General features: G+C 44.8%; 2 protein-coding genes across 19 annotated transcripts in view; one reads left to right on the plus strand and one right to left on the minus strand.

The window, feature by feature from the left end:
- Positions 1-26478, plus strand: part of LOC135544456 (golgin subfamily A member 2-like) — a 35551-nt gene extending 9073 nt beyond the window's left edge. For 9 of the 13 annotated variants that reach the window (XM_064972069.1, XM_064972073.1, XM_064972074.1 and 6 more), the window contains 26 exons: positions 751-882; positions 1606-1674; positions 2259-2414; positions 3029-3072; positions 3324-3387; positions 3650-3712; positions 6425-6505; positions 7065-7103; positions 7193-7255; positions 7636-7729; positions 7932-8038; positions 8222-8280; positions 8503-8644; positions 8738-8827; positions 11132-11239; positions 11356-11443; positions 11586-11722; positions 11964-12182; positions 12359-12472; positions 12557-12781; positions 12909-13097; positions 13251-13452; positions 13599-13769; positions 21256-21362; positions 22172-22358; positions 22799-26478. In XM_064972069.1, the coding sequence (XP_064828141.1) occupies positions 751-882; positions 1606-1674; positions 2259-2414; positions 3029-3072; positions 3324-3387; positions 3650-3712; positions 6425-6505; positions 7065-7103; positions 7193-7255; positions 7636-7729; positions 7932-8038; positions 8222-8280; positions 8503-8644; positions 8738-8827; positions 11132-11239; positions 11356-11443; positions 11586-11722; positions 11964-12182; positions 12359-12472; positions 12557-12781; positions 12909-13097; positions 13251-13452; positions 13599-13769; positions 21256-21362; positions 22172-22358; positions 22799-23067 (3219 nt within the window). In that variant the 3' untranslated portion in view covers positions 23068-26478. The remainder of the gene's footprint in view (positions 1-750; positions 883-1605; positions 1675-2258; positions 2415-3028; positions 3073-3323; positions 3388-3649; positions 3713-6424; positions 6506-7064; positions 7104-7192; positions 7256-7635; positions 7730-7931; positions 8039-8221; positions 8281-8502; positions 8645-8737; positions 8828-11131; positions 11240-11355; positions 11444-11585; positions 11723-11963; positions 12183-12358; positions 12473-12556; positions 12782-12908; positions 13098-13250; positions 13453-13598; positions 13770-21255; positions 21363-22171; positions 22359-22798) is intronic. The other 4 variants (XM_064972078.1, XM_064972080.1, XM_064972079.1 and 1 more) reach the window with 4 other exon arrangements.
- Positions 26479-26907: 429 nt separating this feature from the next.
- Positions 26908-27885, minus strand: part of dnm1a (dynamin 1a) — a 113076-nt gene continuing 112098 nt past the window's right edge. For all 6 annotated transcript variants that reach the window (XR_010456341.1, XM_064972086.1, XM_064972084.1 and 3 more), the window contains one exon: positions 26908-27427. Coding sequence is in view for 1 of the 6 variants with exons in the window: in XM_064972083.1 (XP_064828155.1) it covers positions 27409-27427 (19 nt within the window). In the remaining 5 variants the exon portion in view is untranslated. The remainder of the gene's footprint in view (positions 27428-27885) is intronic.

A 27885-nucleotide genomic window follows, 5' to 3' on the forward strand; every position in this document is an offset into this window, starting at 1 on the left:
GGCTAACGTTAGCCATAGCGATTTAGCTAGCTATCTAGATACCAATGAACTGACATGTAGCACGTTGTCATCTTGTACGGAAGCGACCGGCTAACTCAATATAATATAGAACAGGGTGTCCTATAAATAGGCTTGCTTATTGACACTTAACCTTAGTTAACTAACTTACGATGAATGCTGCCTAGCTTATTATTGAGTCATGTTTGACAGGAAACTGTGATGTGTCACTCTGAAGAGTGACTGGTAGTTTTGACAGCAGACGCCCCCTTCCCTGTCTGTGTGAGCTACCTGCTGTGTGTACCTAGAAAGACCTAGCTAGATAGCTAGCTACTTAGTTAATCAAATAAAGCACATGCTGTACCATTAACGTTACATGTTTAAAAACAAATACACTTGTGCATGAAAGTTCTTTCATTACACATTTTGAAAACAACAATTACCTTCCTCAAACATCAGCTGTTGCAGCAATTGGTTATGCTATAAGATCTTGTTGGACTGTATTGGATCTTTCTAAATAGTTGTTCCATTGTCACCCACACCAATGATACCAACTGTACATATTGTAGATCTCTAGTCGAATCGTGTGGGATAGTTCTGAACAGTCGCACCATTTTCAGCCACACCAAGGCTCTCTGTACTTCCCCTTCAATTTGTAATGAATGTCTGTTGATATAGTTAGCCTAGCAAAGGTGTGAGTTCCAGACAGTTGAGTGCTCTCGTTGTCCGCTCCTCCTCTCTTATGCCGGCCAGCTGAAGGAGTTTCAGCAGAAGAGTTCTCCTGCCAGTGGAGGAGAAGGAGGACCAGGGGCCAAGAAGACGAGGAAGGTGAAGGGAGGGAGCCAGCCAGACACACCCTCAGCTGACCGACACTCTCCAGACAATGTAAGTCACCCAACTGTATGCTGGCTGTCTCTGTCTGCGTGTGTGTTATGACTTTGAGTACTCTTTCTGCACACTGCTTCCTTGCAATATTTCACTTGCCGATATTTGCATTTCAATAACAAAGTGAAACGTTGCAAGAAAACAGTCTGATGATACTTCTCTGGAATCACATTGAACGTTCCAGTGCAGCTTTCGACTTTTACTGGATGTGTGAGTGTCTCCCTTTGCAAGTTTACTGTCAGTGTTTGTCGTATGTCAGGTTATGGTATGTGCTCCCACCCAGACAGTCATTTGCTTGAAGGAACATTGTCACAGAATATTTTCTGTACCTCCCAGAGACAGATATGATTGTGATGAGTCGGTCACTAACATTGTCTGGCAGTGATGAATCAGGTTGTGGGCTTTTAAAGTCTCTATCTTTCAATGAATGCCCAATTCCAAATGGACCCCTTGCGTTAATCCAAAGCACTTCTTGAAAATCTGAAAGGAAAAGTAGCTATTAGCTTTGTGGTAGTAGCACCACCCTCTGGTAGGCTAGCGAGGTTGAGTTCCACCATATTGATTACACCTCATCACGTACAACAACAGGGGCTTAGCGGTAGATAGGGTTCTATGGGTGCTAGTCTCCCTTTTTACGTCACCTCTTGCTGTCTCTTTCTCCCTCCCTCACTTGCTCATTCACTTTCCCTCTCTCTTTCACCCTTCCCCTCTCCTCTGCCGTAGATTCAGAGTATTCTGAAAGGTCTTAGTCAGACCAATGGATTAACTCTGCCTGCCTATGGCAAAAGCCAGGTGAGCCTCTCTCCTTCCTTCTCTCCCACTCTCTCTTGGGCTATCGTTCTTCCCTGCTGTCTTTTTCCCTTTTGTTATTTTACACCGGTCTCTTTCCTTCTGCTTCACTCTCTCTTGTATCTGTCCCACTCCCTCCCTACTGTTTCTCTATCCCACCCCTTCTGTTGTTTTTGCTCCTCTTCTCTCCCGCACGCTATTCCTTATGGTCACTGGTTGCTCATAAGTTATTTTTGCGACAGTGAGAGAAGTGCTTGGTATTTATTTTGCCATTGTTGACTTACTAAGAGTCTACCAGTATTAAGCCTAGCTAAATGCCGGGTCAGTCCATCTGGGCGTGAGGTTTATAACTTCCGGACCTGATGTTTACTTTATTTAACACACTGGCATGTCTCCATCAGTGAAAACAAGATGTATGCATGCGTGATTGTCCGTCCACGTGTTGTGATAGTGGTCTCTGACACTACCTTGTTTTCTAGGATATGATGTGTGCATGTGTGTGCTGTGTATGTTTCCAAGTTGCTGTAACCACGCACTCTCTGGATGAGCACTGAAAAGTAATGGCTGTGTGTGTGTTGCTGCCTCAGACCCACGTCCATGGGGAGGTGAGGGGGTCCCCAGTTACCCAGCTACTGGAGGACCCAAACGGAGAGGCCGGCCGCGGCTCTCCTGTGTCTAACCCTGCTAGCTCTGCTACTAACACTGAGTGTGCCAGCCAATCCAACAACACTGACCTGCAACAGGTGTGTCCCTCCGTCAGTCTTCTCTCTCGGTCTCGGTGTCTCTCTCTCTCTCTCTCGGTGTGTGTCTGTCTCTCGGTCTCTCTCTCTCTCTCTCTCTCTCTCTCTCTCTCTCTCTCTCTCTCTCGGTGTGTGTCTGTCTCTCGGTCTCTCTATCTCTCTATCTCTCTCTCTCTCTCTCTCTCTCTCGGTCTCTCTCTCTCGGTGGGTCTCTCTCTCTCTCTCTCGGTGGGTCTCTCTCTCGGTGGGTCGCTCTCTCTCTCGGTGTGTCTCTCTCTAGGTGTGGGTCTCTAGGTGTGTGTCTCTCTCGGTCTCTCTCTCTCTCTCGGTCTCTCTCCCTCTCTCGGTCCCTTTCTCTCGGTGGGTCTCTCTCTCTCTCTCGGTGGGTCGTCTCTCTCTAGGTTTTGGTCTCTAGGTGTGTGTCTCCCTCTGTCTCTCTCTCTCTCGGGTCTCTCTAGGTCTCTCTCGTGTGTCTCTCGGTCGGTATCTCTTTCTCTCTCGATGGCTTTCGGTGGGTCTCTCTCGGATAGGCCTAGCTTACGTTTAACGTATTCACCTCCCTCAGTTTCACTCACAGCTATTTCCTCTCTTTCTTTCTCTCCTTCTCTCTGCCGCAGAACTGCCCCCATGACGGTAATGAAAACCATGCGGATGAGAATAGGTTGGTCACCTCGTCATCCAATGCACACCCACACACACACAACCTCTCAATGAATGAGTCTGCCCCCTGGTCCTCACTGCCCCTTCTCTACCCTTCACTGCCCTGCCCCCCTCGCCTGCAACTGTTAATCACACACATAATTAGTAGCACAGTTATGATGGCTGGCAGTGCAATTTGTCACATTGACTGGTGAGTTCATTACCAAATAACACTGGGCTAATGTTGTTTGTTGTTGGTGTGTGTGTCACCAGACCCCTGTCGTCCACAGAGAGCCTGCGACAGCTCTCACAGCAGCTCAACGGTCTTCTCTCTGGGGTATGTACTTTATGGCCACAAAAAGGAGAAATGTGGCTTTTAAGATCTTCGACCCCTGAGATTGCACATTGGATAAGTGCAAGCAGTTCACCCCTGTCCCAATGAGGATACACTCTCTTACTTGCTTTGTATATATGCCTGCTCCCAGTTTAGTGCGTTGCATAATCAAGAGTGTTATTTATGATACTCTCATTGGCTTTGAAAAGCTTGCTTTATATTGGTTTGACTTGTACTGTTTTGTTTCTTTCCCGACCTATTCTAGTCATCCACCACCTATATAAATGGAGACAGTGCTCCCTCGCCAGCCAATGAAAAAGAACTGGAGGTAGGTGACACATCACAACACCACATGTTGACCCCTCATCATGGACACGGTACACAGGGAAAAGCACTAAAATGCTATCCATTTGTCCTGATCAGACAGACCCAGTCCCACTCTCCCCAAAGGTGCCCTTGTGGCCCCAGGCTATGTAGAGGTATTCTGTCCACTCTCACTCCACACAGGCTCCTCTCCTCTCTCACACAATCCCTCCATTCTGGTTCTCTGTGCAGGTATGTGACTGGCCTCGGCCACTCAGCTCACATGACCACTTCCTGCCCTGCGTCCTGTCTCGGATTACACACACATGTACTCCACATAAGTGACACTCATGATTAGAACTGAGTTTGTGTTGCACAGCTGAGACGACAATGCAATCTGAAAGATCGTCGCAGTCAGAACAGAGCAAATGTATGAATCGCTGTCCAGGCCGCCCCAAAGTACCTTGCCCAGGCCCTGCAAACACAATGTTTAATGCATATATCTCATATATATCTCTCTTGCTCTTGTCTGATAGTCCTCAGATCTCACCTGTTAGATTGCCTTGTAGATTGATGGAGTCTATATAGAGAATGGACTGTTCTGTTTGCAAATTATATTTTCAGGCGTCATCTTTCCAAAGCCTAGATCTGAGCTGACTATAGGTATTACCCTTCTCACTAGGATTTCAAAGGATACAACATTTTGTTACAGTGACTACTGGGTTGTTACTTGTCTAAATTGGCTGAGATCACATTAGGGACTTGTATGTTCTTATTGTGGTCATGCATGTTATTTCTAGAGAAACTGGGGTGATGCGAACCCATTAGATCTCATTAGATTACACTCTCCAGTCTGACCGGGTATTGCGGAACTCTTCACTAGTTACCCACGACCCTGTCCTCACTGTGTATGACCTGTCTGAATACTAGTAGGATCAACAAGTACCTGCTGACATATTTTACTGTTTGTTATTCACATTATACATCCCTGAAGGAGAGGGAGAAGGTGTTATTTACTTTCCCTGAGGGGGAGAAGGTGTTATTTACTTTCCCCGGGGGGGAGAGAGGTGTTATTTACTTTCCCCGTGGGGGAGAAGGTGTTATTTACTTTCCCCGTGGGGGAGAAGGTGTTATTTACTTTCCCCAGGGGGGAGAGAGGTGTTATTTACTTTCCCCGGGGGGGAGAGAGGTGTTATTTAACTTTCCCTGAGAGAGGTGTTATTTACTTTCCCCGGGGGGGAGAGAGGTGTTATTTACTTTCCCCGGGGGGGAGAGAGGTGTTATTTACTTTCCCCGGGGGGAGAGAGGTGTTATTTACTTTCCCCGAGGGGGAGAGAGGTGTTATTTACTTTCCCCGAGGGGGAGAGAGGTGTTATTTACTTTCCCCGAGGGGGGGAGAGGTGTTATTTACTTTCCCCGAGGGGGGGAGAGGTGTTATTTACTTTCCCCGAGGGGGGGAAGAGGTGTTATTTACTTTCCCCGAGGGGGAGAGAGGTGTTATTTACATTCCCCGAGGGGGAGAGAGGTGTTATTTAACTTTCCCCGAGAGAGGTGTCATTTAACTTTCCCCGGGGGGGGAGAGAGGTGTTATTTATTTTCCCCTGGGGGGAGAGAGGTGTTATTTACTTTCCCCGAGGGGGGGAGAGGTGTTATTTAACTTTCCCCGAGAGAGGTGTTATTTAACTTTCCCCGAGAGAGGTGTTATTTAACTTTCCCCGAGAGAGGTGTTATTTAACTTTCCCCGAGAGAGGTGTTATTTAACTTTCCCCGAGAGAGGTGTTATTTAACTTTCCCCGAGAGAGGTGTTATTTAACTTTCCCCGAGAGAGGTGTTATTTAACTTTCCCCGAGAGAGGTGTTATTTAACTTTCCCCGAGATAGGTGTTATTTAACTTTCCCCGAGAGCGGTGTTATTTAACTTTCCCCGAGAGCGGTGTTATTTAACTTTCCCCGAGGGGGAGAGAGGTGTTATTTAACTTTCCCCGAGAGAGGTGTTATTTAACTTTCCCCGAGAGAGGTGTTATTTAACTTTCCCCGAGAGAGGTGTTATTTAACTTTCCCCGAGAGAGGTGTTATTTAACTTTCCCCGAGATAGGTGTTATTTAACTTTCCCCGAGAGCGGTGTTATTTAACTTTCCCCGAGGGGGAGAGAGGTGTTATTTAACTTTCCCCGAGAGAGGTGTTATTTAACTTTCCCCGAGAGAGGTGTTATTTAACTTTCCCCGAGAGAGGTGTTATTTAACTTTCCCCGAGAGAGGTGTTATTTAACTTTCCCCGAGAGAGGTGTTATTTAACTTTCCCCGAGATAGGTGTTATTTAACTTTCCCCGAGAGCGGTGTTATTTAACTTTCCCCGAGGGGGAGAGAGGTGTTATTTAACTTTCCCCGAGGGGGAGAGAGGTGTTATTTACTTTCCCCGAGGGGGAGAGAGGTGTTATTTACTTTCACCGAGGGGGAGAGAGGTGTTATTTACTTTCACCGAGGGGGAGAGAGGTGTTATTTACTTTCACCGAGGGGGAGAGAGGTGTTATTTACTTTCACCGAGGGGGAGAGAGGGGGTGTATTTACTTTCCCCGAGAGAGGTGTTATTTAACTTTCCCCGAGAGAGGTGGTATTTAACTTTTACATTAATGAGTTACTGTTTGTATTTCTCCTCCCATCGCTGTTTTTCTTTTCCTTCAATTCTCCCTCCCTCCCTTCCCCTCTTTTTTCTTCTTTCGATGCATGCGCGCACGTCAGAGTCGAAACCAGGAGCTGGCAGCCGCACTGGACTCCAGCAACCTAACAAACAGTCAGCTCAATACCAAGCTAGACCAGCTGGTAAGAGTGTGTGCTCGTGGGAGTTTGGCGTTCTGCCTTGTGTGGCAAATAACCCCTGACAGCCCCTATAGCAAGACTGACTGGCCACAGATTGACTAGCAAATGACGTAACACCCTGGCTAAACAGCAGCTGCGCTGAGTGGTAGCACAGTCGGCCAGTTGATCATGTCATGCACTGTTTTTTGTTTATTCACCTCACAAATAATTTCATTGCGCTGCCTTGTTCCCATTGGTAACAGCCAAGCTTTTACATGCTCACCAAGATGGACACGCTGAATGAAATGAGGGAATGTTTAGGCCAACTGCATTGATATTTCTTCTGGAGCCATCTTGCTAACCGTTGCTAACCCCACTGGCTCGGCTAATACGCTGCTGTGCTTCTCTTGAGTGTGTGAGGGAGATTCCGTGGTGCTCAACAGGGATTTAACTCTTGAAGAGTGAAAGGAGATGACATGGTGTTGGGTTAGATGGGTGACTTACTGGAGATGTTGGGGTGGTGAAGTCTGAGGTGGGGATGATGATGTCATGGATTTTTCCTCTGTCCTGTTTTGTCTGACAGACCGAGCACTCTCAGGCGCTCACAGATCAGCTGCAAAAGGTGAGCAGAATAAGGAAGACTCTCTCATTCTCTCGTCTCCTCCTCAGTGGACAATGACGGGATGTTTTCTGTGTGCTTTCTTTGATCAGGAGCGAAGAGAGTTTGAACAGAAGTGTGTGAAGGAGCAAGGAGCAATGCGGGAACAGCTACAGGTACACACACACACAGAAGGAACTTCCCTCAGAGCACTTTTCTGAATCCATTTGAAGACCTTTTGAAAGCAATTGTCAAATGTTCACTCTGCAGTTCCAGATGTGTGCTATGTATCTGCCTTTGGGGTCAGCACACCATGCTGTTCCCTTTTTACCCAGGGAAGCGTGCACTGATACACTGAATACTGTCTCATCATTGCAAATGAAACAAAGCTTGATTTGTATCCAATATTTACAAATTGTATCATGCGAGGCGTCAATAACTGGTCTGTCTGTCTCTCGCCCTGTCTGTCTCTCGCCCTGTCTGTCTCTCGCCCTGTCTGTCTCTCGCCCTGTCTGTCTCTCGCCCTGTCTGTCTCTCTGTCCGTCCTCTCCCCCAGGTCCACATTCAGACCATCGGCATCCTGGTGTCAGAGAAATCAGAGCTGCAGACCGCTCTGTCGTACACACAGCAGGCTGCCCGCCAGAAAACAGGTGTGTGTGTGGCCTGTGTTGAGAAAGAGAAGGCATTTCTGTGTTGATGTGTCTATGAATGTAAACGTGTTCAGTAATGTGACATATTGTGGTGTGTGTTCAGAGGAGATGAGAGAGAAAGAGATGGCGTTGATGTGTTTATGAATGGGTGAGAGTCTATTTGTGTTAGTGCTGAAGAAGTGTGTGTGTGTGTTTCATTTAGGGGAGGCTGAGGAGCTGAGTAACCGTCTCCAGGCCACCAAACAGAGAGTCTCTGAGCTGGAGAGAACCCTGTCCTCGGTCTCTACACAACAGAAACAGTTTGACAAGGTAACACACACACAGAAACCGTTTGAGAAGGCAACCTACTGTAGTCACACACTGAAGACCGTTTGAGGAGGTAGTCTGCACACTCGACTGATATTGCTACAGTTGAACGCTTTGACCGATGACTATCGATTTGAGCTTTGCGGTAATGTCTAACAAATGATGGATGTTCTCTTGTATGTGCAGCATAACAAAGAGCTCGAGAAAGAGAGAGACGACCTGAGGCTAGAGGTGTACAGACTGAAGTAAGTCTTAGCCTGAGTATGCTGACATTCTGCTCAATGGCTGGCCTTTCCTTGTTTGATTTGTGGACTAGGTATGGAAAGGAATGTGGTGGAAACCACACCTCGTCAGTTTGTGTGATTGTGATACATGGAGAGAGATGCCTGTCGTCTGAGGCGAGGTAAATCAGAGGCTCTTTGTGAGTGTGTGTGCACGTTCCTAGCTGACCCTCTGTCTCTGTGCAGTAGTGTGAGTGAGGAGGGGAGGCAGCAGAGTTCAGAGCTGTCAGAGCAGCTCAAGCTGAGGGTGAGTGAGAACAACGCTATGAGACTGGACCTGGATGAACTGCGTAAGAGACTGGAGATGACTGACGACATGCTGCAACAGGTAGGTACACACACACACGGTCTCACTTAATCACTCACATACACACACCATCATTTGTTCTGCAGTTGTTCAATTATTTATTTTTATTCCTAGTTTTCCAGTCAGTCTGGGCCTCCCAGTGCCAACCAGCAGATGCACTTACTACTGGAGGAGAAACTACAGATTGAGGCACACACTGCTCAGGTGTGTGTGTGTTAGGGTTGAATACTTTCCCGGTATTTTATAAATGTTCCATCCCGAAAATAAATCACTTGACCCGGTATTTCCCGCCAAAATCGGAAGTGTCATTCAAAAGCATTATAGAACATTGGGCTCCCAAGTGGCGCAGCGGGGTAAGGCAATGCATCTCAGTGCTGGAGGCGTCACTACAGACACCCTGGTTTGAATCCAGGCTGTATCACAACCAGCTGTGATTGGGAGTCCCGTAGGGTGGCCACAATTGGCTCAGCGTCGTCCGGGTTTGGCCAGTGTAGGCCGTCATTGTAAATAAGAATTTGTTCTTAACTGACTTGCCTAGTTAAATAAAGGTTCAATTTAAAAAAATCGATATAAATAGGCCTGTGTGTTTATTTGATTAGAGCTTTGGTCATACATTAAAGACATTTAATGAGCACAAGGTTAAAATGCCCAAATGATTGATCCAATCCATAGAGTGCATTCGGAAAGTATTTAGATCCCTTGACTTTTTCCACATTTTGTTACGTTACAGCTTTATTCTAAATTTGATTAAATCGTTTTCCCACCCAATAAAACCCCATAATGACAAAATTTTAGCGAATGTATATAATTTTGTCCTTATTTTTTTTTAGATCACATTTTACATTAGTATTCAGACCATTTACTCAGTACTTTGTTGAAGCACTTTTGGCAGCGATTACAGCCTCGAGTCTTCTTGGACATGACCCTACAAGATTGGAACACCTGTATTTGGGGAGTTTATCCCATTCCTCTCTGCAGATCCTCTCATGCCGTCAGGTTGGATGGGGAGTGTTGCTGCACAGCTATTTTCAGGTCTCTCCAGAGATGTTTGATCAGGTTTAAGTCCAGGCTCTGGCTGGTCCACTCAAAGACATTCAGAGACTTGTCTTGAAGCCACTCCTGTGTTGTCTTGGCTGTGTGCTTCGGGTCGTTGTCCTGTTGGAAGGAGAACCTTCGTCCCAGTCTGAGGTACGGAGCGCTCTGGAGCAGGTTTTCTTCAAGGATCTCTGTACATTGCTCCGTTCATCTTTCCCTCAATCCTAACTATTCTCCCAGACCCTGCCGCTGAGAAACATCCACACAGCATGATGCGGCCACCACCATGATTCACTGTAGGGATGTTACCAGGTTTCTTCCAGACGTGACGCTTGGCATTCAGGGCAAATGGTTCAATCTTGGTTTCATCAGACCAGAGAATCTTGTTTCTCATGGTCTGCGTTCTTTAGGTGCCTTTTGGCAAACTCCAAGCGGGCTGTCATGTGCCTTTTACTGAGGAGTGGCTTCCTTCTGTCCGCTCTACCGTTTGGTGGAGTCCTGCAGAGATGGTTGTCCTTCTGGAAGTTTCTCCCATCTCCACTGAAGAACTCTGGAGCTCTGTCAGAGTGACCATCAGGTTCTTAGTCACCTCCTTGACCATGTCCCTTCTTCCCGGATTGCTCAGTTTGGCCAGGCTGTCAGCTCTAGGAAAAGTCTTGGTGGTTCCAAACTTCTTCTATTTAAGAATGATGGAGTCCAGTGTGGGGGCCTTCAATGCTGCAGACATTTTATGGTACCCTTCCCCAGATATGTGCCTCGATTAAAATTCTGTCTCAGAGCTCTACAGACAATTCCTTTGACCTCATGGCTTGGTTTTTGCTCTGACATGCACGGTCAACTGTGGGACCTTATATAGACAGGTGTGTGCCTTTCCAAATCATGTCCAACCAATTGAATTTACCACAGGTGGGCTCCAAGTTGTAGAAACATTTCAAGGATGATGAATGGAAACCGGATGCACCTGAGCTCAATTTCGAGTCTCATAGGGAAGGGTCTGAATACTTATGTAAATAAGGTATTTCTGTTTTTTATTTGTGATAAATGTGCAAAAATGTCTAAACCTGTTTTCACTTGATGAGGATATATATTTATATTTTTCATATATTTTACAATAAGGTTGTAACGTAACAAAATATGGAAACTTTCAAGGGGTCTGAATACTTTCTGAATGCACTTTAGCTCTGCATGCATTGTGATCTGCGCTCCATACTGAGATGGACTGTCTGTCCCCACCCTGAGGGTTGATTATTCAGAGGACCCAGATTTAGAAATGGCATATAATTGAACTGTTTGAATTTCACGCATGCTGTTATTTATGATGTACCGGTCAATACACAAAGTTATTTATCCTGGGCAAAAGGAAGTGGTTGTGGCCGGGTTCCCGCCATTCAACCTTAGTGTGTGTGTGTGCCTCTTTTAAAGTTTTGACTGCCACGCCATTGTGTTAAAGATCTATTTTGGTATTATCTGTAGTTAATGGAGTCGGTTGCCCAGCTGCAGACCGAGAGAGACCGCTACGCTGTGCAGATCCAGGAGGAGGGACAAGTATGGAAGGACAAGACAGAGCAGCTGCTCTCTCAGGTACGCTATGCTACCACCCCATTAGCACAGCCTATAGAGGCGGCACAGCCTTGGACGTAACGCTATAAATACCTAGTCACTTTAAGGTTGAGTTGATTGACGTGTGTCCTGTGCAGGTGACACTAGTAGCAGAGGAGAGGGACAGGAGCATCAGTCAGATCCAGGAGCTTGAAGCCCATATCACAGATCTGAAGCACACTGCAGGTGAGACACACAGCTACCCTCCTCAGTTTGCACGTCAATGGTTCTCAAAAAATACCAGCTTACTGTGTTGAACTTCTCCATCCTGTCAATCATTATCATTAAAAGATTTGCATTGCCGTAAGGACTCTCCTCTCCTCCCCAGCCCTTTTGTCTCAGGAGGGAGAGGCCCAGGCAGAGCCCCAGCCCTCAGGGCCCTCAGAGAGTGAATTGGCCCTCCAGGAGGCCCTCGGCTGCCTGCAGCAGGAGAGAGACTCGCTCAACTCACAGTTCCAAGCCCAGGTGATGACCACACACACACTGCCAGGCAATAATTATTATTATTAATAACACACACTGTGTGTGTCACACTCCTCAGTGAAGTTGCACTCTGAACACTGTCTCATCAAAGCATAGACTGATAAGATGAATTATGGGGTGGGTTGGTGCTGGTCTAGAATGAAATCCTGCACACCCTGTCCATCCCTGTTGTGTCTCACAACTGAAAACTCACTGTTCTCTGGCCTCCCTTCTCTCTTTATAGCTGCGTGATAACGAGCAGCTGAGTCGCATGTGCTCTGAGCAGGAGTCCCGTCTCTCGGAGCTGGAGCGCCATGCGGAGCGCGGGGCTGAGGATGCAGAGGACCGCAGGCGCATGCTGGAGGACGTGCAGAGTGACAAGGCCACCATCAGCCGCGCCTTGGCCCAGAACCGCACCCTTAAAGACCAACTGGCTGAGCTGCAGAACGGCTTTGTCAAACTGGTAAAGAGGAGTGGTGCCTTTTTTGCTCTCCTGTTTACTTATGTTAAGTAGTCACTGATCTGCCGGGTTTTATTAGTGTTTAAACATGGAATATGTGGAAATGCATCTTCAGTTATCCAGCCACATTCAGATCGGTGGTGACCTCATGAATGTGTTGAATGTCTCTGTGGTCCTAGACCAATGAGAACATGGAGCTGACCACTGCTCTGCAGTCAGAGCATCACGTGAAGAAGGAGCTGGGACGCAGGATGGGACAACTACAGGAGGACCTGCACAATGTCAAGGAGCAGGTAGGGACATGCGGGCACACACATTTCATGGTGAACAGGTACAGGAACAGCATATAGACACTCGCACGTCTCTTCCATCCCTAGTTGGATTTGAAGTCGCAGGAGTACCAGGCACTGCTGGAGCAGCGGGACCAGGTAGTGGCCCACCTACAGCAGTACTCTGCAGGCTATACAGCCCTGGTGTCAGAGCGGGAGCAGCTCCACAGACAGTACCTGCAGCAGAGCCAGCTGATGGACCGGCTGCAGCATGACGAGACCCAGGGAAGGGTTCAGTTGGAGATGAGCCACAAACAGCTGGAGCAAAACCAGGTCAGGGACGGACACACGCATGTAGTCACATATCCCCGAACACACACACACAGAGTCGCACATGAAGAGACACACACTATGCACACGTACACAGTGTCTGTATTGACCCCTCTGGCGCCTTCTGCAGGAGAGGCTGGAGCAGTTGTCCAGAGATAACGAGCAGTTGAAGGCTGAAGTCACAGAGCTGCTCAACAGCTCAGCCCTTTCCACACTCCCCAGAAACCGGGGAGACGGAGTGGAGAGCCAATCCCAGCAAGAGAGCCCACAGAAGTCCTCGATCGCTATCCCAGAAGACTTTGAGAGCCGCGAGGAGATGGTGAGGAGAAAACACCTATCAGTGGTGTTAAGTGGGAACTAGTGTTCCCAAATGCTGTAGAGAATCCTACATTGAGGATTTTCAAAGTATTTCTCAGATAATTGTCTCTGAAGAATAATTCCTCCCTTCCGTCTCTCTCTCTCTCTCTCTCAGGAGGAGTTTGTGCGCGGTGCGGTGGCGCGTGTGGAGGCAGAGCGAGATGAGGTGAGGAGCAGACTGGAGGAGGAGAGGAGACTGCACTTCGCTGCCAGACACCAGGCTGCAGCACTCAGCATGGAGCGCCACAGTCATGACCACGACCACGGTCAGTGTCACGGTCACAACCATGATGACCACAGTCACCTTGAACACACAGGTGAGAGGATGAGGAAAGGTGTGTGTGTGTGTATGAACGTAGTTGTATGTGCTACTTGCATGACCTGTGTTTTTGTTTTCTAGGAACACTGTCAGTTTTGAGTGTTACCAGTGCAGTGTATCTGACCAGTTACCCCTCCCTGTTAGTCTCAGGTTCAGAGGGTGTACCAGTGGAGGTACATGAGGCCTTGTATGTTGCCATGGAGAGGCTGCAGCAGCGCTTCACCTCTCTGATGCAGGAGAAGGCTGACCTGAAGGAGAGGGTAGAGGAGCTGGAACACCGCTGTATACAGCTGTCTGGAGAGACTGATACTATTGGTGAGCGAGACATGCACCCATACATATACAGTACCAGTCAAAAGTTTGGACCCGCCTACTCATTCAATGGTTTTTCTTTATTTTTGCTGTTTTCTATGTTGTAGAATAATAGTGAAGACATCAAAATTATGAAATAAGACATGGAATCATGTAGTAACCAAAAAAAGTGTACAACAAATCAAAATATATTTGAGATTCTCAAAGTAGCCATCCTTTGCCTTGATGACAGCTAAGCATTCTTGGCATTCTCTCAACTAGCTTTATTGGGAATGCTTTTCTAACATTCTTGAAGGAGTTCCCACATATGCTGAGCATTGGTTGGCTGCTTTTCCTTCACTCATCCCAAACCATCTCAATTATTTATTTTTTTATATTTTTTTGCTAACCCCTCCACCACCACCCCTCTTCTGAGCACAAATATATTTTGGTTTTTAACAGGTATTCTGCTACATTTTACATGTACAGTTGAAGTCGGAAGTTTACATACACTTAGGTTGGAGTCATTAACTTGTTTTTCAACCACTCCAAAAATATCTTGTTAACAAACTATAGTTTTGGCAAGTCGTTTAGGACATCTACTTTGTGCATAACACAAGTAATTTTCCCAACAATTGTTTATAGACAGATTATTTCACTTCTAACTCACTGTATCACAATTCCAGTGGGTCAAAAGTTTACATACTGTGCCTTTTAAACAGCTTGGAAAATTCCAGAAAATTATGTCATGGCTTTAGAAGCTTCTGATAGGCAAATTGACATCATTTGAGTCAATTGGAGGTGTACCTGTGGATGTATTTCAAGGCCTACCTTCAAACTCAGTTCCTCTTTGCTTGACATCATGGGAAAATCAAAAGAACTCAGCCAAGACCTCAGAAAAATGATTGTAGACCTCCACAAATCTGGTTCATCCTTGGGAGCAATTTCCAAATGCCTGAAGGTACCACATTCATCTGTACAAACAATAGTACGCAAGTATAAACACCATGGGACTATGCAGCCATCATAACGCTCAGGAAGGAGACTCGTTCTGTCTCCTAGATGTGAACGTACTTTGGTGCGAAAAGTGCAAATCAATCCCAGAACAACAGCAAAGGGCCTTGTGAAAATGCTGGAGGAAAGAGGTACAAAAGTATATATCCACAGTAAAATGAGTCCTATATTGACATCACCTGAAAGGCCGCTCAGCAAGGAAGAAGCCACTGCTCCAAACTCACCATAAATAAGCCAGACTATGGTTTCCAACTGCACATGGGGACAAAGACATACTTTTTGGAGAAATGTCCTCTGATCTGATGAAACAAAAATAGAACTGTTTGGCCATAATGACCATCGTTTGGTGGAAAAAGGGGAAGGCTTGCAAGCTGAAGAACACCATCCCAACCGTGAAGCACGGGGGTGGCAGCATCATGTTATGGGGGTGCTTTGCTGCAGGAGGGACTGGTGCACTTCACAAAATAGATGGCTTCATGAGGATGGAAAATTATGTGGATATATTGAAACATCATCTCAAGACATCAGTCAGGAAGTTAAAGCTTGGTCACAAATGGGTGTTCCAAATGGACAATGACCCCAAGCATACTTCCAAAGTTGTGGCAAAATGGCTTAAGGGCAACAAAGTCAAGGTTTTGGAGTGGCCATCACAAAGCCCTGACCTCAATCCCATAGAACATTTGGGCAGAACTGAAAAAGCGTGTGCGAGCAAGGAGGCCTACAAACCTGACTCAGTTACACCAGCTCTGTCAGGAGGAATGGGCCAAAATACACCCAAGTTATTGTTGGAAGCATGTGGAAGGCTACCTGAAATGTTTGACCCAAGACATTATTCTGACATTTCACATTCTTAAAATAAAGTGGTGATCCTAACTGACCTCAAACAGGGAATTTTTACTAGGATTAAATGTCAGGAATTGTGAAAAACTGAGTAAAAATGTATTTGGCTTAGTGTATGCAAACTTCCGACTTCAACTGTACATGTTACATAACTTTTTCATACACATTTTTACATACATGCTACTTTTATATAACACAGTCACATAACAATAATACATTACCAAACATCAGCTCTTTAATCCCAACCCTCAGCCACTCTCAGCCCATCCCATACCTTATCACCTGAGACCACCTTACCTTGGTTTCATTGTGCCATACATTTTTCAATTGTGCTGTTTTTTTGTTGTTTTTTTACTGTTTTTTTTGTTTTGTTTTTTTGTGCCTTTCTAGTCATGTGGGATCCATAGATTGTGAGCTAAAGATTCGTCTTTGCTACAAGTATTATTTATTGACTGATTATTTTTCCCAACACTGCTATTTGTATTTTTAATGCATGTTGTGATTTATTTTTTTACCATTCCTGAGCTTGTGACCAGAAACAAGCTACATAGGGACAATACCAGAATAAAAGATCTATTGATTCTGTCTCTTCGCAGCAAAATCTACAGACCTGAGATTGTTGTATGCCCCATATATATATATATATAGTGTCTTGCAAAAGTATTCATCCCCCTAGGCGTTTTTCCTATTTTGTTGCATTACAACCTGTAATTTAAATAATTGATTTTTATTTGGATTTCATGTAATGGACATACATAAAATAGTCCAAAATTGGTGAAGTGAAATGAAAAAAATAACTTGTTTCAAAAACAAATAAAATGGAAGAGTGCATATGTATTTGTCCCCTTTGCTATGAAGCCCCTAAATAAGATCTGGTGCAACCAATTACCTTCAGAAGTGACATAATTGGGTAAATGAAGTCCACCTGTGTGCAATCCTAAGTGTCACTTGATCTGTTGCTTGATCTGTCACATGATCTCTGTATGTGTGTGTGTGTGTATATATATATATATATATATATATATATATATATATATATATATATATATATATATATATATTACACACACAGTGGGGCAAAAAAAGTATTTAGTCAGCCACCAATTGTGCAAGTTCTCCCACTTAAAAAGATGAGAGGCCTGTAATTTTTGTCATAGGTACACTTCAACTATGACAGACAATGAGAAAAAAAATCCAGAAAATCACGTTGTAGGATTTGTAATGAATTTATTTGCAAATTATGGTGGAAAATAAGTATTTGGTCACCTACAAACAAGCAAGATTTCTGTCTCTCACAGACCTGTAACTTCTTCTTTAAGAGGCTCCTCTGTCCTCCACTCGTTACCTGTATTAATGGCACCTGTTTGAACTTGTTATCAGTATAAAAGACACCTGTCCACAACCTCAAACAGTCACACTCCAAACACCACTATGGCCAAGACCAAATATCTGTCAAAGGACACCTGAAACAACACTGTAGACCTGCACCAGGCTGGGAAGACTGAATCTGCAATAGGTAAGCAGCTTGGTTTGAAGAAATCAACCGTGGGAGCAATTATTAGGAAATGCTTAAGCCAGTACATGTCCAGGCCCGTCTAAAGTTTTGCTAGAGAGCATTTGGGTGATCCAGAAGAAGATTGGGAGAATGTCATATGGTCAGATGAAACCAAAATAAAACTCAACTCGTTGTGTTTGGAGGACAAAGAATGCTGACTTGCTTCCAAAGAACACCATACCTACTGTGAATCATGGGGGTGGAAACATCAAGCTTTGGGGCTGTTTTTCTGCAAAGGGACCAGGACAACTGATCCGTGTAAAGGAAATAATGAATGGGGCCATGTATCGTGAGATTTTGAGTGAAAACCTCCTTCCATCAGCAAGGGCATTGAAGATGAAACGTGGCTGGGTCTTTCAGCATGACAATGATCCCAAACACACCGCCCGGGCAACGAAGGAGTGGCTTCGTAAGAAGCATTTCAAGGTCCTGGAGTGGCCGAGCCAGTCTCCAGATCTCAACACCATAGACAATCTTTGGAGGGAGTTGAAAGTCCGTGTTTCCCAGCAACAGTCCCAAAACATCACTACTCTAGAGGAGATCTGCATGGAGGAATGGGCCAAAATACCAGCAACCGTGTGTGAAAACCTTGTGAAGACTTACAGAAAACGTTTGACCTCTGTCATTGCCAACAAAGGGTATATAACAAAGTATTGAGAAACTTTTGTTATTGACCAAATACTTATTTTCCACCATAATTTGCAAATAATACAATGTGATTTTCTGGATTTTTTTCTCGTTTTGTCTGTCATAGTTGAAGTGTATCTATGATGAAAATTACAGGCCTCTCATCTTTTTAAGTGGGAGAACTTGCACAATTGGTGGCTAACTAAATACTTTTTTGCCCCACTGTATAAATATATACACACACACACCTGTTCTGAAAGGCCCCGGTGTCTGCAACACCACCAAGCAAGCGGCACTATGAAGACCAAGGAGCCCTCCAAACAGGTCAGGGACAAAGTTGTGGAGAAGTACAGATCAGGGTTGGGTTATAAAAAAATATCCGGAACTTTGAACATCCCGGAGATTGGAGTATCTGTCAATAGGACCACAAAACTGTACACTCCACAGAGCTGGGCTTTACGGAAGAGTGTCCAGAAAAAAGCCATTGCTTGAAGAATAAAATAAGCAAACATGTTTCGTGTTCACCAAAAGGCATGTGGGAGACTCCCCAAACATATGGAAGAAGGTACTCTGGTCAGATGAGACTAAAATTGAGCTTTTTGGCCATCAAGGAAAACTCTATGTCTGGTGCAAACCCAACACCTCTCTTCAACCCGAGAACACCATCCCCACAGTGAAACATGGTGATGGCAGCATCATGCTGTGGGAATGTTTTTCATCGGCAGGGACTGGGTAACTGGTCAGAATTGAAGGAATGATGGATGGTGCTAAATACAGGTAAATTATTGAGGGAAACTTGTTTCAGTCTTCCAGAGATTTAAGACTGGGACAGAGGTTCACCTTCCAGCAGGACAATGACCCTAAGCATACTGCTAAAGCAACACTTGAGTGGTGTAAGGGGAAACATTTTAAATGTCTTGGAATGGCCTAGTCAAAGCACATACCTCAATCCAATTGAGAATCTGTGGTATTATTTAAAGATTGCTGTACACCAGTGGAACCCATCCAACTTGAAGAAGCTGGAGCAGTTTTGCCTTGAAGACTAGGCAAAATTCCCAGTGGCTAGATGTGCCAAGCTTATAGAGACATACCCCAAGAGACTTGCAGCTGCAAAAGGTGGATCTACAAAGTATTGACTTTGAGGGGGTGAATAGTTATGCATGCTCAGGTTTTCAGTTTTTTTGTCTTATTTCTAGCTTGTTTCACAATAAATATTTTGCATCTTCAAAGTGGTAGGCTTGTTGTGTAAATCAAATGATAAAACCCGCCACAAAAAATGTATTTTAATTCCATGTTGTATGACATCAAAATAGGAAAAATGCCAAGGGGGGTGAATACTTTCGCAAGCCATTGTGTGTGTGTGTGTGTGTATTGAATTCTGTTGGTGACAAGAATGTTACATAATTTAAATTGGAAAACTTGTAAGTGTTGAATCAAGCTTCGTTCTTTTGTACCAGTTCATAAACGATGTGCCGTGGAATCTCTTCTAATTTATTTTGCAACCTGTATGGCACAGCTGTCAATGTTTTTGTCCTCAAATGAAACTGGTATGTTTTTCTATTTATTCCAATTCATTTCAGCCTATTTGTATCTTTAATATGTGGCAGGCAAACAAGTTACCTTCTCCCTTTTCCACTTCATTCCATTTTTGTGGTAGTGCTGCAATCAGTTGGTTGTGAGTTTGGATTGAGCAGATATTCCGAAATGCAGTTAGCAAAAATATATGTGACAACTCCTCCCTTTTCTATTAATAAGTATTATACAATTATTGATCTGTATATTTGAGTTTAACATTTGTTGTAATATATTTTCTGGAGGATAAAACAAATTGTTACCATCTTTGTATGGCTTGTTTAAGAAAGGGTGATACTTTAGACAATTTCTTTTTCAATTAGTCAAAAATTAGAAGTTGTAATCTGTATAAAGGCAAACAGGCCAGTTTTGAACAAAGGGTGAGCCTGCCTGAATAATCTACTGGAGAACCATTTTGTGTTTAAGTATAACTTATGTATGAGTGAGGCTTTTAGTGAGAGGTTGAAATCTTTAATATTTCATAAACTCATATTCATTATATAAATAGGCACGTTTAATTTTGAGTTGAGCTTGGGGCATTGTGGAGGCTAGGTCATCTGATGCAGCACTCATAACTCTCCTTCTTGGTCAAATAGCCCTTATACAGCCTGGAGGTGTATTTTAGGTCATTGTCCTGTTGAAAAACAAATGATAGTCCCACTAAGTGCAAACCAGATGGGATGGTGTATCACTGCAGAATGCTGTGGTAGCCATGTTGGTTAAGTGTGCCTTCTAAATAAATCACAGACAGTGTCACCAGCAAAGCACACCCACACCATCACACCTCCTCCATGCTTCATGGTGGGAACCACACAGGTGGAGATCATCCATTCACCTACTCTGCGTCTCACAAAGACATGGCGGTTGGAACCAGAAATCTCACATTTGGACTCATCAGACCAAAGGACAGATATCCACCAGTCTAATGTCCATTGCTCATGTTTCTTGGCCCAAGCAAATCTCTTCTTATTGGTGTCCTTTAGTAGTGGTTTCTTTGCAGCAATTCGACCATGAAGACCTTATTCACTCAGTCTCCTCTGAACAGTTAATGTTGAGATGTGTCTGTTACTTGATCTCTGTGACGCATTTATTTGGACTGCAATCTGAGGTGCAGTTCACTCTAATGACCTTGTCCTCTGCATCAGAGGTAACTCTGGGTCTTCCTTTCCTGGGGCGGTCCTCATGAGAGCCAGTTTCATCTTAACGCTTGATGGTTTTTGCTACTGCACTTAAAGAAACTTTCAAAGTTCTTAATGTTCCGTATTGACTGACCTTCGTGTCTTAAAGTAAATAATCTCTTTGATTATTTGAGCTGTTCTTGCCGTAATATGGACTCCTTGTCACAACACGTCTGATTGGCTCAAACACATTAAGAAGAAAATAAATTCCACAAATTAATTTTTAACATGGCTCACCTGTTAATTGAAATGCATTCCAGGTGAAGCTGGTTGAGAGAATGCCAAGACTGTGCAAAGCTGTCATCAAGGGTAAGGGTGGCTACTTTGAAGAATCTCAAGTATAAAATATATTCTGATTTGTTTAACAACGCTTTTTTTGGTTTCTACATGATTCCATATGTGTTATTTCATTGTTTTGATATTCACTATTATTCTACCATGTAGAAAATAGTAAAACATTATGAAAAACTTTTGAATGACTAGGTGTGTCCAAACTTTTGACTGGTTCTGTGTGTATATATACACCGCTGTATAAAACTGTCTTCAGAAATGCTGTTGGTGAGACACTCAATCATCTCTCTCTGTAAAGACTGGCACGATCAGTGACGCACACTCTCTTGTCTTTTTCTCTCACACACACACTAACAGGGATGCGCTGACACGTTCACTCACGTAGTGTGACAGGTCTGCTCATCCTACTCCTTAATTGTGTATGTCTGTCCAGGAGAGTACATCACCCTTTACCAGAACCAGAGAGCCATCATGAAGCAGAAACACACGGAGAAGGAGCAGTACATCAGTATGTTGGCCCAGGACAAAGAGGAGATGAAGGTACACCACACACACCAAACATGAGAGGGATGCAGTGTGCCACCAGCAGCATAGCACCCTGCATCCCACTGCTACCTTGCCTCTGAAGCTAAGCAGGCTTGGTCCAGGTAGCCTGGTGGTTAGAGCGTTGGGCCAGTAACTGAAAGGTTGCTGCATCAAATCCCAAAGCTGACAAGGTAAAAATCTGTCGTTCTGCCCTTTCCTTTCCTTGTTGAGACCAAATGTAGCTGTAAGTGGTGCTGGAGGGCCAGTATGAAGTACTCTTTCCTCTGGTCCCCCAAAAATTATATCCCAATGCCCCCAGGCAGTGATTGGGGACATTGCCCTCTGTAGGGTGCCGTCTTTCGCATGGGACGTTAAACGGGTGTCCTGACTCTCTGTGGGCACTGACGATCCCATGCCACTTATCATAAGAGTAGGGGTGTTAACCCCGGTGTCCTGGCTAAATTCCCAATCTGGCTCTCATACCATCATGGCCACCTAATCATCCTGAGCTTCCAATTGGCTCATTCACCCCCCCCCCCCCCTGCTTTCCAGTGTAACTGTTCTCCAAGTCATTGCTGTAAATGAGAATGTGTTCTCAGTCAATTTACCTGGTAAGAGGAGAATATATATATTTTTTACATAAATTGGCAAACACGAGTAGTATTTGGTATTTATTAGGATCCTCATGAACCGCTCCAAAATCATCAGCTACTCTTTCCGGGGTCCACATGATACATGGTGCAGAACATGAATTAGTCAAGGAATGAGCTACATACGTTTCAGAGTATTGCCAGTGTTCTGAGCGTGTTTCTGTGCCCGTCCAGGCCAAACTGTCAGAACTGCAGGACCTGGTGATGAGGTTGGTGGGCGAGAGGAACGAGTGGTATAGCCGCTATACTGGGGCGCTGGCTAGCGCTGCGGCTAACCCTGACCTGCTGCCAGCCGGAGAGGAGCAGGTCCAGGCTCACCACACACACGGACACATGGAGCTCAACGCTGTGGATGGACAAGGTATGCTCACACTTATATATATTACAAACACACACACACACACAGGAAGGTACACCACAAATACACGCACACGGAGACACAAGGAACTCCGCACTGTGGGCGGACCAGATACACAAACATACATCAAATAATACAAGTGTGTGTGGTATGTATGTATGTGGAGTAGAACAGGGCTCTCCAACACTGTTCCTGGAGAGATACCATCCTGCAGTTTTTCACTACCAACCCTAATGTAGTGCACCTGCCTGATTGTAATAATTAGCTGGTTGATAAGCTGACTCAGGTTAGTTACGACTGGGGTTGGATTGAAAACCTACCGGAGGGTAACTCTGCATGAACAGGGTTAGAGAGCCCTGGAGTAAAACAATACACACACATCCATGGATCGTCATCATACTAACCTCCCTGATCTCTCATCGCTCCCCCCCTTCTCTCTCCAGAGTCTGCGGATGTAAGGTCAGCCGTGAAGCCTGACTCCACCGACCCCCCTCACGGTGGCCCGTCAGACCAGGTCCAGGGGCTCCCCTCAGACTCCCAGGCTCTGATGAGGCCCCAAGAGGACGGCACGACCAGGCAGATCATGCAGCTGCTCCAGGAGATCCAAAACCCCCAGGGGCCCCGCTCCGTGCCCTTCCTGGGGGACAACCCCTGTGTCCCGTTCTTTTACCGGCCCGACGAGCAGGACGAAGTCAAGATCCTGGTGGTCTGATGATGATGAGACTGTGGAGCTACGTTGGAGGATCTCTGAACAGACATACCATTCCACCACGTCACACTCCACTTAGGTCATCTAGGATTTACACGTACACACAGTTCTGGGTATACGGTCTCTCACACACATGCACACTCACTCTCTCTTCTTTCTGGGAGAGGTTGTTTCCTCTCCTTCTCACTTTTCCTTTTGAGTCCTTGGCTGGTCTCGCATGCTGTTTTTTTTTAAGTCACAGAGTGACTTAAGGATGTGAACTCCTTGTGTAAGTGTGTGTGGCGGCTTGCCTCTCCTCGTCCACCTCTTCATCCTCCTCCTTTGCAACCTCCTTACTTGCAGTGTGAATGTTTGTCTGCTCTGTCTCCTTTAATTGGTATTTAATACCATTCGATGATTGGGAAGTATTCCACCGGATGCTATTGAGATTCTTCCTGTGATTCTCTTGATGGAGAGATGTTTATTCCTGCACATTGATCCCTCTGTTCACTAGCCTCCGTCTCTCTCCCCTTCTCTGCCATTTGAACCATAGGCACAATAAAGTATCTCTGTCGCCTCTCCCTCAGTCATTGTCTATTATAGGAGAAATGTAAGGCTTTGAGTGAGACGTTAGCGGCAACAATGGAATACATGGAACGGTATCAAACACATGGAAACCACATGTTTGACTCATTCCATTGATTCAATTTCAGCTCTTACAATGAGCATGTCCTCCTATAGCTCCTCCCACCAGTCTCCACTGGTACCTTTATGTTAAGGCACTAACTGGATCCCCATTCACAATGTGTCTGACTCTGGAGCAGAACTGGGCCAGTCTGTCTGTGTGTTTGGTAGGAGAAACAGACATGGCTTGGTTTAGTGTCTGACACTGGAGCAGAACTGGGCTAGTCTGTCTGTGTGTTTGGTAGGAGAGACAGACATGGCTTGGTTTAGTGTCTGACACTGGAGCAGAACTGGGCTAGTCTGTCTGTGTGTTTGGTAGGAGAGACAGACATGGCTTGGTTTAGTGTCTGACTCTGGAGCAGAACTGGGCTAGTCTGTCTGTGTGTTTGGTAGGAGAGACAGACATGGCTTGGTTTTGTCTCTGACTCTGGAGCAGAACTGGACTAGTCTGTCTGTGTGTTTGGTAGGAGAGACAGACATGGCTTGGTTTTGTCTCTGACTCTGGAGCAGAACTGGGCTAGTCTCTGTGTGTTTGGTAGGAGAGACAGACATGGCTTGGTTTTGTCTCTGACTCTGGAGCAGAACTGGACTAGTCTGTCTGTGTGTTTGGTAGGAGAGACAGACATGGCTTGGTTTTGTCTCTGACTCTGGAGCAGAACTGGGCTAGTCTGTCTGTGTGTTTGGTAGGAGAGACAGACATGGCTTGGTTTTGTCTCTGACTCTGGAGCAGAACTGGGCTAGTCTCTGTGTGTTTGGTAGGAGAGACCGACATGGCTTGGTTTTGGCGCGTGGGCTGTCTCAATTAATCTCCTCGTCGCCTCTCCTCCATGACCACTGATCGGCGACAAGACTGACTCACTCAGACAAGTGGTCATGAATGGAGGAGAACCGTATCGAGGCACAGCCCTTGGTAGCTGTTGGTATGTTCTATGGCAGTGGAGTGAGTGTGTTGTCTGAGTAGGACAGGATGGCAGGTGGGGTAGAGGAGGGCAGGACGAGTTGGGTACAGTACATGAAGGAGGTGAGAGGCCAGGCTCGAGGCTTGGCCTACCTGGGGCAGAAGTCAGTCAGGAAAGCATTGGTAAAGACACTAGCATTTGGAGTGATGGGAGCAGTTTGCACTTTTCACTTCTCAGTAGGATACGCCATAGGACGTCAGGAAAGGGAGGAACTAGCATGTAGACACATGGCTGCTCACCCCCACAACTACCTTGTCTATCCATCCTCTTATGTGGAAACACTGAAATTTGAACATATGTATGTACACTAGAGCTTTATCTTATTTATGCACACGAGCCAGTCGACTGATTTGTAATTCCTCAAGTTTTCTCTGCGGTTGTTTATTTGAGGCCCCATTTCATAGCACCAGTTGATCATCTCTTGTTTATCAATCTTTCAATTATGCTGTGCTTGTTGCCCCTCAACATATCTCATTTATAATTTAAGTTGCTCTCTTTGAGACTGGATGAAGATTGTGAGTCTGTTTGATAAATGATTCAACCTCAATTGTATCCTCATGATTTGAATGGTAGTTGTCTCTTCTCTCTAAAGTTACATGGGCTTTTGCTGTAGGTTATTGCACTAAAATTGTACAGAGCTTCTAATCAAACCGTGTCCCATCTCACTTACTTTTGGAAAGTAGCTTTTCTATGGCAGATCCATTCTGACATTTTGGTTTCTATACTTGGGAGCCCTATGATGTCATCATGTGCACTTTGGCACATCGGGGCTCAGGGTTCCACGAATGAAGACAGAGTGTGTGTTGAAGTGACCGAAATATTGTGTGTGGCGCATGTGCACAGTGTGCACTAGGAGGATGTGTAGGCATGTACAAATGAATAGAGGGTTGTAATGATTCCAGTAACACACTGCATGGGCAACGGGGGTAAGCTCTGCTGTTTGTTTGACAGGTGCAGGAAGGTCCTCTGTTTTTAGATAACCTTACAATGATGACCCAAGTAAAGATAAAATTGCCATAGGCACATCTCTGCCACCCCACAGTTTTTGGGGAAATGTGTGTACTCCCAAAATATTTAGGATATTTTTGAATTTTTATGCTTCCAGTGTATCTCTGACTGCCAATATCCACATTTGATTTTCATTCAAGAATGGACTTTTTGTAGTAGGACTTGACATGATTTCTGTTGAAAGTGATCCCATCTGAATATTTAAATTCCTGGCTTTCTTAGCATTCTCTTTTCCTTTTAGAGTTGTTTTGGGAGTGGTAAAACCAAGAGAATATTTTATAGTCATTTACAACTATTGTTTTGAAGGTGGTGACGAGAGAGTAAAGGTAACAGGTGAAATAGTTTTTCCACGCTTTCTAATTCAAACTGTTCTTTTGAATGAATGTGTGGGATTGAGCACATGATGATTAAGAGACAGAGGTGAACTCCTGTTTTAAAGGGACTGTATATACTGTAACTGTGTAACATATTGTATATTCATTCTGCCTGGTGTGTGGGAATAAGTGTAATGGCTGTTTGTAGTGTTGCTAGCAGCCCAGAGGGCTTGTCTGTGTGTCTGTCTGATCCATTGTTGGCTTCAGGACACACACGGACAGCTGAAGTGAAGGGGTGGGGGTACCGTCTGTGATTTAATACAAAGGTTTAAAAAAATCTATTTATTTGTAATAAGTATCGAAACTAATCCGTTTTAATGCAATGTAGGATCGTTGTGAGAGAACAAAATGGCTTCCGGCAGTATATTTCTGATGTGATTTCTCCTGATTAAAAGTGATTGAGCAAAGCAGACAGCATCTGGTCAATGGATCCTTGAAAGCGCTGGAGTTTCTAACTTCAATATGTCCTGTTAGAGATGTCATTTTGAGTGTGAGATTCCTCGACAAAAGACTCAGACCATTTTGGTAACAGTACACTGACTTTTAATGTCTTGACAAAGCAGTCCTGTTGGACAGACACATTCCACCGACAGCAGTAAGATAAGATACAGGACAAAGTCGTCACAGCAGGACAGAATACAAATATTTACTCTGCCCCCCCCCCCCCCCCCCATTCCCTCTCCGGACAGAGACTGAGACAAGCGACAAATTATTCTACATACTACTAATCAAACACCCTGCCAAGACTCAACATCCATAGCCAAGGATTTCATATAACATTATTCACTTTATTTGTTTGTCTTTATTTTTGTCATGTTTCATTGTACACCACACTGTCACTTATTTGTAATAATTTAATATTCAGTATTCATACAATGTCAACTAACGTCTACACAAGTGGAACACAGTTTCAGACGATGCACCACACAGGACACATTACACAAGTAAGATATGTCCATGATAAAATGTACTCTTAATAATTAATTTCATAATAGCTTTATTTATTGGCTGTTGCTAAGACCCAAGGGTGTTGTGAAGAGGGGTAGGTTTGTATGAGGTGAGTACGATATGGATACTGAAACAGGGGTTTGTGGGTAGGTTAATGAACCCATGTACTATTATTACCAACGGGGTCAAAAATACAACAAACTACAGACAGAGTCCACTGATAGAAAGGGGGGTCAACTCACATGTCTCAAACAGCAATGGAACGCATGAGTGACATGCGAGCAGGAGAGGTGCACTGTATAGGTAGGTGTGTGTGTGTGTGTGTGTGTATATAGGTTTCTGTATATAGACCATCACTGATTGGGTTGTTGGTGGTTTTAAACCTGACGTCTTCACTCACCCCCTTGACCACTGGGAAGAAAGGAAAAAGGAAAGAACAGAAAATGAAAAGTTGATAAGCCATGCCAAAATCAGTGTCCCCCGCCCCAACACTTATTACACAGTTCCAATGATATTCAACACACGTTCTCCTGTTACGGTCACTGCTCTTGTAAACACAGGGTCAAAAAAAAATCTCATCTTGGACTGGCAACACCTATAAATGGTCTTCCTGAAAACAACTTCAATGTTTGAGCTTTCCTTGTGAGGAAAGGAGAAAGGATGCCATGTGACAGTATTGCGACGAACCGTTAGGGCCTTGTCTGTCTCCTTGCTTCCTCTCAGGCTGAGCATCTACTCTGAGTCTGGTGTGATTGGTGGACAGCTCTCATTAAGCTGTCCAATAAGAACATATTGTACTTTCTATTTAGATCCCGCCTCGCTAAGGTACTGAGTTTCACTAGTGGGGAAGTGGTTCATTGACAAGTGGG

The sequence above is a fragment of the Oncorhynchus masou genome, chromosome 8 (genome assembly GCF_036934945.1).
Source record: "Oncorhynchus masou masou isolate Uvic2021 chromosome 8, UVic_Omas_1.1, whole genome shotgun sequence".
NCBI classification, from domain to species: domain Eukaryota; kingdom Metazoa; phylum Chordata; class Actinopteri; order Salmoniformes; family Salmonidae; genus Oncorhynchus; species Oncorhynchus masou.